The sequence below is a fragment of the Nyctereutes procyonoides genome, unplaced genomic scaffold (assembly GCF_905146905.1).
Source record: "Nyctereutes procyonoides isolate TBG_1078 unplaced genomic scaffold, NYPRO_anot_genome, whole genome shotgun sequence".
In the NCBI taxonomy this organism is placed as follows: domain Eukaryota; kingdom Metazoa; phylum Chordata; class Mammalia; order Carnivora; family Canidae; genus Nyctereutes; species Nyctereutes procyonoides.
This window is the reverse complement of record NW_026575128.1, coordinates 12,225,896-12,238,242: the sequence shown is the minus strand read 5'-3', so window position 1 is coordinate 12,238,242 and position 12,347 is coordinate 12,225,896. Positions and strand designations below refer to the sequence as shown.

At 53.9% G+C, this 12,347-nt stretch overlaps 2 protein-coding genes across 3 annotated transcripts in view; both read right to left on the bottom strand.

The window, feature by feature from the left end:
• The window catches only part of BEND5 (BEN domain containing 5), a 47,077-nt gene extending 38,475 nt beyond the window's left edge, over positions 1-8,602 (bottom strand). The window contains exon 1 of one of the 2 annotated variants that reach the window (XM_055341591.1): positions 8,336-8,602. In XM_055341591.1, coding sequence (XP_055197566.1) covers positions 8,336-8,561 — 226 coding nt within the window. In that variant the 5' untranslated portion in view covers positions 8,562-8,602. The remainder of the gene's footprint in view (positions 1-8,335) is intronic. The other variant, XM_055341592.1, reaches the window with a different exon arrangement.
• AGBL4 (AGBL carboxypeptidase 4) overlaps positions 1-12,347 on the bottom strand; it is a 1,386,151-nt gene that overhangs the window by 222,803 nt on the left and 1,151,001 nt on the right. The window lies entirely within an intron of this gene.

Genomic DNA, 12,347 nt, shown 5'->3' with positions numbered 1-12,347 from the left:
ACAGCCCTGAAGAATTTGTACTGTACAGCAAAACCAGGAGAGGGATGACCCTGACTCCCATTTTATACAATATCATGCTGGATCATTAAAAGGATCCAACAGCAGAAAGTCTAACATGGTGTAGTTTGTTAGCTAGGACGCAATTCTGAAAAACCAGACATAAAACGTGAACAAAAGTTTGTCTTGTTTTAAACATATCTCCATGCAAGTTTAGAGCTTTTCACATGTACAAAAATCCTATAAAGTCTTATGATGTTTGCATTAAGAACCGACACGCCACAGAGAAGACATGTACATTGTGTTCTCGAGCCTATGGTGCTGGTCTTCATAGAATCTAAGGCAGACAAGATTCTCAGGTTTCCAGGATTATATCCAGTCAAGACAACAAGAAGAGCTCCTGCCGTGGCAGAGACTGGAGTCAGGAGACGTTGGTATGAGGCCTGGCTCTGTGACTGACTCGCGGCTGTCAGTCCCTCCTCCTCCTGGTCTTGGTCTCCACGAAGCGGGGGGACGAGACTAGAACCTCACCAGGTCTGTCCAGCTCTGGGACCGTGGGCCAGTCACAGGGAACTCCAGATTTCTTCCTCTGCCGTGCAGCGCAGGGTGAGAGTAGATGGCCAGGTCCCTCCCAGTGGGCACGGGGGAGGAGATGTCCTACTGCCATTCAAAGAGGAGGAGGAAGAAGCGCTAACCAGGTTTCAAAAGGTCTCCTGGCTCCCACTCCTGCTGCCTCACTGGCCTCGTCATAAGGCTGGGGCACGAACAAACCTGGGAACTTCATCCTGCTGGCTCATCTGTTGGGGCCATAAGTGGCCCCAGCACAGGGCCACTGAGGGGTCAAACACACTGGGGGATCGCTGGCCTTTCCTGCCAACGCCAAGCCCCAGGACGACTTAAAACACACACTCCTTTCCACGAACGGTGGTACGCACAACTAAGCACACTGCGCTTGTCCCAGCTCTAGCCACCAGAGTCCTTAACGGCTGCCTTTATTTAGTGAAGACCTACTACACGCCAGATGCTTTTCCGTATTCCCTTGCCAAGTTACACGGCGGGCAAGTAGCCCATTACCATCCCTCCACTGCATATGAGCACCTGAGACTCAGAGAGGTGAATTAACCTGCCCAAGGTCACATTGCTTCTAAGTAGCAAAGCTACCACTGGAACCCACTGTCCAACTTCAAAGCCCATCTTCTTTCAGTTCTCTAACACTTCCTCCCTAATATTTAAGGAAGTGACCTACAGGTCACCGAACCAAATTCCCCCAGAGGGTAGGATTCCATTCTAGAATACCCTTGACATGCCTGCCACCTCTGGCGGTCAGGAAGACATCACCATGCTGGAAGCCCGGGCACTGGTTCATTTGCTCTCTCTGCTGTTACCACGCTGCTCCCACCAGCCCCTACGAGTCCCACTCTTTGTATCCAACTCTGCTTTCTGGACCCCAAAAAACAACCTGATCCTTCCTCCACTGGGGGCAAAACTCAGAAACTGAAAACTACCAAAATATCACCCCATGCAAATCTTTTCTTCACTTGCTTATATATTTAGCCGCCCTACTAGCTCGGAGGAAAAAGTAGTTGTATGTAGCTAAGGGAAACAAAAACACGCCTCGATCTGAGATCCAAAGGCCTCTCTCTTAGCTTGATTTTCAGGACACCCATCTGTCCTGGTTATTACTCATTTCTCTGTCCATCGCTGGCTGTTTCTTCCCAGTCACCTTTTTTGGTCTCTTCTTCTTTAGCCGTGCCCTTAAAAGCTGATGTTTTGAACAGTTCTGCTTTGCATGATTTTTTACTCTGCACCCTCTCCCGCTGTGACCTCACCAGTCCTGTGGCTAATGACTTCCACATTGGGATCCTCAGCCCGATTTCAGAGTGCTGTCCTGAACCTTGACCATGTGCCTCTTGCTCTCCCGGAGCATACACCCAGATGTCTCATGGGCCCCTAAGATTCAACTTGCCTCGAACTAAACTCATCATCTGCTCTTCCCACCAACTCCTCTTCTAGCACTCCACATGGAAGCCAGATCACCACATCATTATCACCACAACCAGGAAGTTCCCAAGTTTCATGGATTCTCCTTTCTCAATCCATCTCAGACCCATCACGGCCGTGCCACCTTACTTTAGGTGTCACACTTTCTGAATGAATTGACTCATACCTCTCCACAAGCCCTGGGAAGACTTAGCCCATTGCCTGGCACTTACAGTTCCTACTAGACAACTGTTTAAATAGCTCGCTTCTCCTAGGTAAAACAATTAGCCCTATCTCATGGGGATATAGACAGAACATTCTGAAAAATTCCTAGCACTGAGCCTGGAACCTGGTGAGTGCTTCATAAATGTTTAGTAAAATAGTGCTGGAGGCCAAAAAAAAAAAAAAAAAAAAGCCATGCCCATCCCTTCTGCATTTCCTTCTAGCATATGGCTGCCCACCTAGTATAACTCAATACCCGCAGAACTTAAATACATCAAAGAAAACCTCTTCAGAGCATATACCCTTTTTTGGTGAGCATTTTAAAATGAAGAGTACACACATCTCTCTCTCTCTCTCTCTCTCTCTCCCTCTCTCTCTCTCAAAGATGCTTATAAGACAAAGCAGGTAGGCACAGTAGAAAGAGAATTAACCTTGGGGTCAAAGATCTAAATTTGAACTCCACTTTTCTGGTGTATTTTTAAAAATAAAAACTAGTATGTTCTTGAATAACAGAACACCACACAAAAGAGTATGACCTGAGCTTGCCTGGGGCAATCTTTTTCTTTAATCGTGTGAATCAGAATTCTGAAGTACTCTGTAGCACATACCATTTCATCGTAATGAATATGTGGTTCTTGAATAAGACAAATCACGTCAGACTGAGCCTTCAATGGTTAACATTTCAGTAGAATCTGCAACAGATGACAGCAGGCAAGTTCCAATCTTTGCTCCAATGTGTATTAGCAGAACATGTCAAAACCTAAATTAAAAGTTTTCACTCGCTTTTAAAAAAAAATAAATCCTTTTGTTGGCAGTCTCCCACTGATGACATGCAACAATCTTTGCATATGAAATCGGCTAGTCCCCTGCTTCGCTGCTAACTTTGTAGAAGTTCCAAAGCATTTCTGGAGCAAGTGATCTATTTGGACCGACAATGCCAAGCTGGGACCTGAGCCCTGAATGAGCTAAAATTACCAAAGCAAGAAGAACGTGGCTTTGGAAGCTATTTCCCCCAAGTGTGGGGTTTTTCTAGTCAAGGGAGTGATAAAGAATGTTGACTTTTTCCAGATGAACAACGTTGAATGAAACCTCAAAATCCCGCTGCAGGTTTCTGCTCTGAAAAACAAGTTGCTGCTACAGAGGTTCCTGTCCTTCCTGACTTCTGCTCCCCAAATGTAATAAATGCACCTGTCTTCCCAAAGGTCACGAGTTCAGCACAGGCTGGCTGGTGCGGACCACATGCTGGGCGCTGTGGATGCAGAGACAAGGGAGACAGGGCCCCGTCCTGGAGGGGTTCACTGGCTGGTTAGGAAGCCAAGCACATTCATAACTAACTGAAACCAAACACAAAATGCTAGGATCCATAAGCAAGGGACAAGCAGGGTAAAAGGACAGCTCTGTCTCCTCCGGGGCCAGATGATAGGACAGGGAACACCCATGAGGCAGGGGCGCTCCCAGTGTGTTTTGTCCCCTCCCCTATTACAGCCCTCGGCTCGCTGGCCCACAAATACATCACATGTTAGCCTTGCCCCACCGGAAGGTGAGCTTCACGGGCAGAGGCCCCGTGTCAGACAATGATTAATCCATCTTGGTTGGCTCAAGAGTGTCTGTGGGTGTGCTCTCAAGATGGCATGAAATACTGGAGGTCTAGGCAAAGTGGGAAGGGTGGGAGAAGCTGGGGAGGCAAGGTGGGGCTGGGCCACTACAAATGCCAGGCAGAGAAGCTGAAGTTTAATTCAGTAGGCAGCAGGGAGCTACAGAAGGTCCTAAGGAGAGAGGTGAATTGACCCAAGACTGTGTTTTAGACGATTACTTTGACAGCATCTGAGAAAAGAGACTGGAGACAGGGTGAGCAATTAGAGGGCCTCTGCATTGGTGGAGACAACTAAAAGCTGCTACAGGCCTGAACGCAGGCAGTGGGAGTGGAGCTGGAAAGGAAAGACTTGAAAGACAATCTGTACAGCCCACCTAGAATCGGCCCTTTCTCGGCCTCCGCCTCTGCCCCCTCCCACCAGTGCCTGGCCCTACCTCTATTTAGCACTTGCGTCAGGTCCTAAGACTACATATTCTCTGAGGATGATGCCCCTTTCTTCTTCACCACTCTGCCCCCGACAAAAACCTATACTCTGCAGGGCCTGAAAAGTGAACTCCTGTCTGCCCTGGATCGTGCTGTCATTTCAATGCCGGTACCTCAGATGCGCTGGTGCACTGGGGCATTTGCTTATTACAGCACCGGGCCTGGCAAATGGCAAGTAGTAAGAGGCGTTTAACAACAAAAGGAATTTAGCACACCCAAAACAGGTGCTTGGACAGAACGACACAGAACTATAAGACTCTGAGCCTAGAGAAACCACTTTTCGCCCCGTAGAAACCACCAAACTCAATACCATGAGCCCCGGAAGCAGGCCGGACTGCGGTGAGATAACAGTGAGCTCTCCACATGGGCAGCTCTCATTTTCACGACCTTTTTGACAAATAAATGAGAGTGAGCAAGGACTGACCAAAGGTAAATCAAGTCTTGGGTTATGTGGTTCCTCTATGAGGATGGGTTTGAGATTTCCTCAGTAACGTGACATCTGAAGGTGCAGAGGGCAAGGTGTGTGTGCTCTGCAGGAGGGAGGCTGGTAAGACAGGAGAGGAAGAGCAGAATGGGCTTGGAAACTCAGAAATGAAAGCTCTCCACAGGCTCGAAAACTTGCCTCCGGCTACAAGCTTCCCGGTCATCGCTCCCATCGGCCTGACGCACGTCAGCCACTTTACAAAGGAGACTGCCCAGCAGGGCCTGTGCTCTGAGGCTGGCTTTGTGGCTGATTAGCAGGCCAGTCTCTGAGCCTCAGTGTCCTCATCTATGAAACGGAAATAATATCAACAGCGACCTCTCCCAACAGGGCCATGGGGAGGAGTGACAGGGACAATGCATAGGCATGGAGCCAAACCATCAATGAAGGTGGGGTTTTTTTTTTTTTTCCCCTTGGGCTGAGATGGCAATTTGCTGAGCGGAGGGCTGTCCCACAGGGTGTGACACACGTGAAGCCGTGGCACAAAGCGAGGCTGGAAGAATGTGACATCCCACAGCGGCTGGCTTGGACACTTCCTGGATACAAGTAGAGGTACACCTGAAGACAGCGCTGGTCTGGCCTGGACAAGCACTCCGTAAGGTAACACCTTCTCACCAACGGCCACGAGGTAGCCCTAAAACTGCCCCTGAACCCACGCTGTTGGTGCCAGAGATGGATCAGTTCCTCGTGGCTGATTCACAAACCTAACACACCTCCCCTTGAGAGCTCACCGCCTCACACTTGGTGCCACAACCAGCGGGGTTTATACCTGGGAGACGCCACAAGACGAGCTCTTTAAGAGGAAACCCTGCGAGCAACTCTGAGAGCCACCACATTCAAGTCAAGACACCCTGGAGAGTTCTTGGGGGTCACTGGAGCCCCAGACCCACCCTGGACCTTCCAAAACAGATCTGCATCCAGGGCAGTGGCTCCAATTTAAAAACTGATCAGCTGATTGGATTTCAAAATGTGGTCTAGCCAACCTCAAGTTGGTGGTTTCTTTTTTCCCCTGTCTCTTCCCAAACAAGCAGCAAAGAGGTAGGGGAAAGTGTTTTTCAACGCACTTCGCTCAAAGTGGCGCCATGGTTCTTCCCTGGATCTACTCTGCCAATTTCCAGATGTTGCCTAGATTTTTTGTGTGTATGTTGAGATTTACCAACATTCCAACTTGGAGGATGGATAGTCTATAGATTCGAGATTCACGGTTCTCAGACCAAGAACTCCATGCCTCACTCATGAGGACTTTCATCGATTTTTAAAATCGGAGTTAGTGAGGGCGGCTACCGCCTCGCAGCCTCTGTGCAGCGCTCGGAGAGCCAAGCAGTGTTTATGTTTGCTGAATGAGTAAATGGATGAATGAACAATCTCTAAAAGAGGAAAACAGTCATTACACACCAAGTCACATACAGACCACTGCCTCCTTCCGACATACAGGTTCCCCTCTCCTAAGGCCCTTCCAGACCTCGGAGTACAACACACTCACCAAAAAGCACACTTTCTTTTCCTCTAGCCAAAGACAAGCTGAGGTTACAACCTAGTTACAACTTCCTCAGGCCTGTACTCTTGGGGAATAATCTTCTAGTCCCTTCCCTCAGGTGATTAAAAGCAAGCAAACAATAAAACCTAATCAGCTACAAAGGGTTCCCTTTTGTACATACCTGCCCTCATTCTGTTTTTCTGGACCCAGCTGTGTCCAGGTGTGGTACATGAGGCTACACCCCTGGTCCCCCAGGGCTCATCCAAGAGAACCCGGGGTGCTGCCGGGCTTTTAGCTCTTCTACTCCTCAACTGCAAACCTACTTCCCAGAGGCCACATGAAGTGGTGGAAGGGAACCAGAGTCACGGGCCAGCGCTCTAATCTACTGCTAATTTGCCGTGGGACCCTAGGCAAGTTGCTTCTGGGTTTCCAGCCAGTTTCCTCATCTGCCAAATTTAAATATGATACATGCTGGCTTCATCTTTCAGGGTAAGTGTGAGAAAGCAAAGGAAGTTGGAAAGATTGGGAAAGGTCTTAAGACGACAGTGTCTTTGTTCAGCTCCTGGGCCTGGTCCTCCCCTCCAGGAGGGGCTCTGAGGTGCCACCCCCCCCAGCAGCAGCTAAAAGGCTGCTCCCCAAAACGGAAGTGATACTTTCTTCTTCCTCTCATGTCTGCACCCGAGTCTCCTACTACTAGCCAGGAGAGAGGGTCTACTGACTTCTCTTGACAGAGGACAAGGTGGCTCAGTGTGGCAGAAAGCCCTTGGTGCAGGAGGCTTATGGGCTGTTTCTCGTCCTATGACCAGCTGGACCTCAGTGTCCTCATCTGTCGACTCAGGGAGGAGAGCACCTGCCTTGCCTGTTTGTCAGGGGCCTGAGAGGGCAAGATGGGGGGGTCTGGTGTTACCCTGACCAGAAACCCGCTCCTTGCCCTCAGTGCACTCAGAGCCTTCTGGGGGATCCCGAGGGCTGGGGAGCTGAGGGGTGCTGAGTGCCCTACCTCTTCAGCCGGGCCACCCAGCAGGGAAGGGGCAGGACAGGGTGGCACCGGGTGAGCGGGCCTCCTCCTCCCGTCCAGTGATGACCTGGGGGGACAAGCATGTCCCAGCCTCCTGTGAAGACACACTCACACCTGCGAGTCCCGCAAGAGCCATCCTGCTGCTCGCTTCCAGGGGCACCCGGGGCCTCCAGGTAGAGGCAGGGAAACTTAGGGAGATGGACGAGCAGAGGGGGAGGCAGAGAAAGCAGGGTGCACAGGAGGGGAGAGAAGAGAAGAGTGAAGGGGCCCGGGGGGCAGGCGGAGAGGAAGGAGGACGGACAGACGGCAGGCGGGCGACGGAGACAGACTGACAGCGCGGGAGTCGGGCCGCGGGGAAGACAAAGGGGACCCTCCGGTGGTTTTAACTGGTCTGGCCTTCGAGGGACACCCCGGCCCGAGAGGGAGGCCTGGGGGGGCGGGAGGGGAGGCCGGCGGCCGGAGGCTCCCCGGCCCCTCCGCGCCGGCCCCTCCGTCCCAGCCCCTCCGTCCCGGTTCCCCTCCGCCCCGACCCCCTCCATCCCGGCCCCTTCATCCTGCTCCCTCCGTCCTGGCCCTTCCGTCCCGTTCCTCCGGCCCCTCTGTCCGGGGTCCGGGGTCCTGCCCCTGGTCCCTCCGCTCCCATCTCCTCCCCTCCGCCCGGGTCCCTCCACCCGGAGCCCCTCCGCCCCGACCCCCTTCATCCCGGGTCCCCCCCATCCCAGGTCCCCTCCATCCCGGGCCCTCCACCCGGACCCCCTCCACCCGGACCCCCTCCATCCCAGGTCCCCCCCCATCCCAGGTCCCCTCCACCCAGACCCCCTCCATCCCAGGCCCCCTCCATCCCAGGTCCCCTCCACCCAGACCCCCTCCACCCCAGGTCCCCCCATCCCAGGTCCCCTCCACCCAGACCCCCTCCACCCCAGGTCCCCCCCATCCCAGGTCCCCTCCACCCAGACCCCCTCCACCCCAGGTCCCCCCCATCCCAGACCCCCTCCACCCAGACCCCCTCCATCCCAGGCCCCCCCCATCCCAGGTCCCCTCCATCCCGTCCCCTCCTCCCCGCCCCCCGGCCCGCTCGCTCACCTGCCAGCGCCAGGATCTGGGCCTTGTGGAGCAGCAGCGCGCCCCAGTCGCGGGGGGCGCGCGGGGGGCCGTGGGGCCCGGCGCCCAGCTCCTCGGGGCCGCGGTACACCGCGTACACCTTCTGGTTGTCAAAATCCAGCCGCGAGCGGGGGCTGAAGTCGCGCACGCACGACACCGGCAGCGCGTAGCAGACGTTGTCCTCCAGGAACCGCACAAAGGCGTACATGGTGGGCGCCGGCGGGCCCGCCGGGGGCGGGGGGGGCCCGGGGCCGGGAGCCGGGGCGCGGGGCGCGGGGGCCCGGCGGGGGCGCGGGGGGCGGCGGCGCGGGGGCGGCGGCCCCGGGCTCCCCCCGCTGTTATTGTTCCCGGGCGCGCCGCTCGGCCAATCGGCTGCTCTGGCCTGGGCGCGGGGCGCGGGGGGCGGGGCGGGGCGGGGGGGGGTCCCCGCCACGCGCGAAGTCAGACCCGAGCAATCACAGCCGGAGCGCGGCCCGCCGAGGGGCGTCGCGGGGGCCGCGGGCGGGGAGCACGGCCGCGGGGGGGGAGCACGGCCGCGGGGGGGGGGGGCGGCCTCGGCGGAGCCCCGGGCGGGAAGCGGCGCCGCCGGCGAGCCGAGGACCTAGTGGCCCCTGTCCGCTCCCTACGGGTCGTCCTCTCCGCCTGCGACCCGGCCAGAGGCTCCCCCCGCGCCGCCGACAGCCCCGAGCACCACGGGGCTCGCCCGGGCCCCCCGATGGACCCGCTGCCGCCGGCGGAGGGTTGGCGCGGCCGCTCCCGGCGGGGCGGGGGCGGGGCGGGGGCGGCGGGGCGGGGGCCGGGGCGGGGGCCGGGGCCGGGGCCGGGGCCCGGGCGCCCCCTCCGGGCTCCTCCCCGCCGCGTGCCGTGCTCGGAGCCGGGACCGCGGAACGCCGCGGGGCTGCAGGGGTGCCGAGGGCGGCGACCCCGGGGTGAGCCGGGCGCTCCGAGCGCCTTCGGGTCACGGAGGGGACCCCGGAACCCGTCTGTGGTCTGTCCCCGGTATCCCAGACAAGACAGCCCGGAGGGGCCTGGCTGCCCCCAGACAAACCACGAAACGAAAAAGGGCCGAGTGGGTCCTGCTTACAGCAGCCGCGTCCCACGCCGAGGGGGCCAGCGGCCCGGAGCCCTGGAGCGCCGCTGCCGGAGCGGCCTTGGGTCCGGACTACGGCTCTAGCCCCATTTCCCAGTCCCTGCCCTGGCACCTGGCAGGGACTCAGGTTTGGGGGAGGAATGATAACACATAGAAATCTGCATTCCTCCAGCTAGCCAGTACTTCATCCTTGCACTCAAGCAAGGGGACATTCTTGGGTCAGCTCTAGATGCCAGATTCCGGCTAGAAAACTCCTAGATTCCTTGCAGCGTTTGTGTCTCCGGAATGGAGGCTCGGTTTTGGATACCTGTGCCAAAATTAGGTCACTAGATGAGTCACACCTTTCCTGTCCTCGAAACCCTTACGGTCCCGTCCAGGAGTATTAAAAATGTATGAGTTATCATGTGTATGAGAAAAGTGTTTTCATAGAGGGATGCTTACTGACGTTGGCAGACTTGATTAAACGTTACTTAAAAAAAAAAAATTCCATTTAAATGAACTCGAGCTGTAAGAAAAACCGAAGCAAATGCACCAAAATGTTATTTCATAACAGTGGCGATTTTGTTTTTCTTTGTGTTTTACATTTATATATTTATATTTGACTATTTTCTGCAATAAACAGGTATTACTTTATGTTCAGAAAGTATTACACGTAATTTTTTTTAAAAGCACTGTACTCAATCTCAGCTCAGTTACCCTAATGATGAAGAGATAAACCAAAACCCATGAATTACTGCATTGTGATTTAGGGATAATGTTATACAGGTGAACCCCATTAACACACACCTCTCAGATCCCAATGCACAGGTCAGATTAAGTTCCCTTAAACCAAGCCAGTGGTATATGTGTGGTTGTGGCCAGACAGGACTATGAGTTTCCTGATGCAGATGTTGGTCTGACATTGGCCCAAACACTTGTGGGGAAGAAAAGAGGTGCCACCCTGCATTGTTCCAGAAGATTTACCTTCATGATTATGATTTCTTTGGACTAATCTGAAATGAGTTTTTATCTTAAGAATACATTCCTATGGTGGTCAGGGGGAAGTAATGTGTAGCAAGGGTTCTGAAAATTCACAAGATGGATCATGCAGAGTTGGCCACATTTAATGAAAGTCCTGAAGCTGCAAAATCATTCAAGTTAATACCATGGCCAGCGTCCTATGCTATCCAAATGAAGGTGACCCCCAAATACACTGTCAGTCTCATCTTTCTTACCACCTTCCTGGACATAGTACATGCCAGACACATCAAACTACCTGACAGTTCCCAAGGTAGCATGCCTTATCAGATCCCAAGCCTGTATGCTGGCTCTGCCCTTCTTCCTCCTGGAGCACATGCTGGTATCAATTTCCCCTGAAGACCAGCTCCAATGTCACCTCCTCTGTGAAGCCTTCCCCAACCACCTGCACTCCTCAAGCAGAGGTAGTCTCTGTCTACTATTTTGTGCCAGAACCTTTTATCTTCCCTCATTAGAATGAGCCCTTTGAGAGGGGACAAAAAGCTGGGTAACCTCAGCCTCCCAGGTTCCTAGAGTATTTAAATGCGTGTAAACCAAACGCACTAAAGGAAGGCACAAGAGAGCATGAATAGCAAACCTCTTGCGTGGCTTTTCTGAGAATCTGTCCCCTTTCTTCCTAGCTGTAGCTGAATCCAACTGTCTCCTTCCCCGTGCCAAAGGGCAGGCACTGGTTCCGCTCCTTGTGCGACAGGTTTGTGAACGTATGAAGGATCGCTGTACCCTCAGTTCAAACAAAATCCCCAGCCAAGTGCACGTAAACAATTCTCATAAGGAGGTAGTTCCATGTCCCCTGACCCAGAAAGAAGAGCAAACTGACACACGGATGCCAGCAGGGTAAACACAGACTCAAACCCATTTTGCATGGAGGTGCACAGATTCTAGGGGGGAGCAACGGCGGGTATGAGATGCTTGCAGAGATACCGCGGGACAGCCTGAGGGCCACAGAAAGCCATCCCAGGTTTCTGCTTCCTGAGTGACAGTCTTTAAACACAGCTCCGTGGAAAACCTACTAAGTACCTCCTCCGCCCTCATGACAATGGAGTCACACTGTGACTTGTAGACGGGAGCCCGGGGCTTTACACAAACCAGAAACTCAAGGCGGTGCACAGATCATTGGTTCCCAAGCAAAGACGGTTCAAAAGGAGAGATTTCGAACTTACAGAGGTGGTTAAAATGCCTGATTCAACCAAATCACGGTCGAGTCCCCTCTTTATATCCTGCTCCCACGGTCATCCACATGCCTCTTACACAATTCTATTGTCATGAAGTTCACGACCATCCCTTAACTTCTGGACACTGCTGACCGTGAGAAAGCTCTTCCTAACTCACACGGAGCAGAACCCTTCACCTGTAGCTGCCATAGGAGGTTCACCACCACGGAGCCTCAGGGCAGCTCTATGGAAAACTATATGGAAAACTTGGGATCTTATCTCCCTAGGGTCTTATCTAGCTCCTGCTCAGACACCTTCACTTCCTTCACCTGTCTCTCCTCCTGTGACCTGGTTCCAGTGACGATAATTGTGATATCTGCTTTTCCTCCGGAGGTTACTATAACCCATGCTTGTCACGCACCATGTTTATGTCTCAATTAATTTCACGCCCAACCCATGATGTGGGTATGATGAACCCCATGACAGAGATGGGAAAATGCAGACTTATAGCAAAGCCTTTTGGCTCCGGCAGCCCTGGAGAAGCACAGTCACATTTGCATCAGAGACAGTTTGCTCTAGAAGCAGTGTGGGGGAAGGACTGGAGGGGAGGCGAGACTGGGGAGTGGGAGGCCTGTGATGAGGCTGGATGTCCCGTGCCTGTCCCTCCCCAACTCCCTCCTTCTGGGGCCAAATGTACTTTGCCTTTCGTCCAAGTCATTTTAATGGAGCAGAAAAT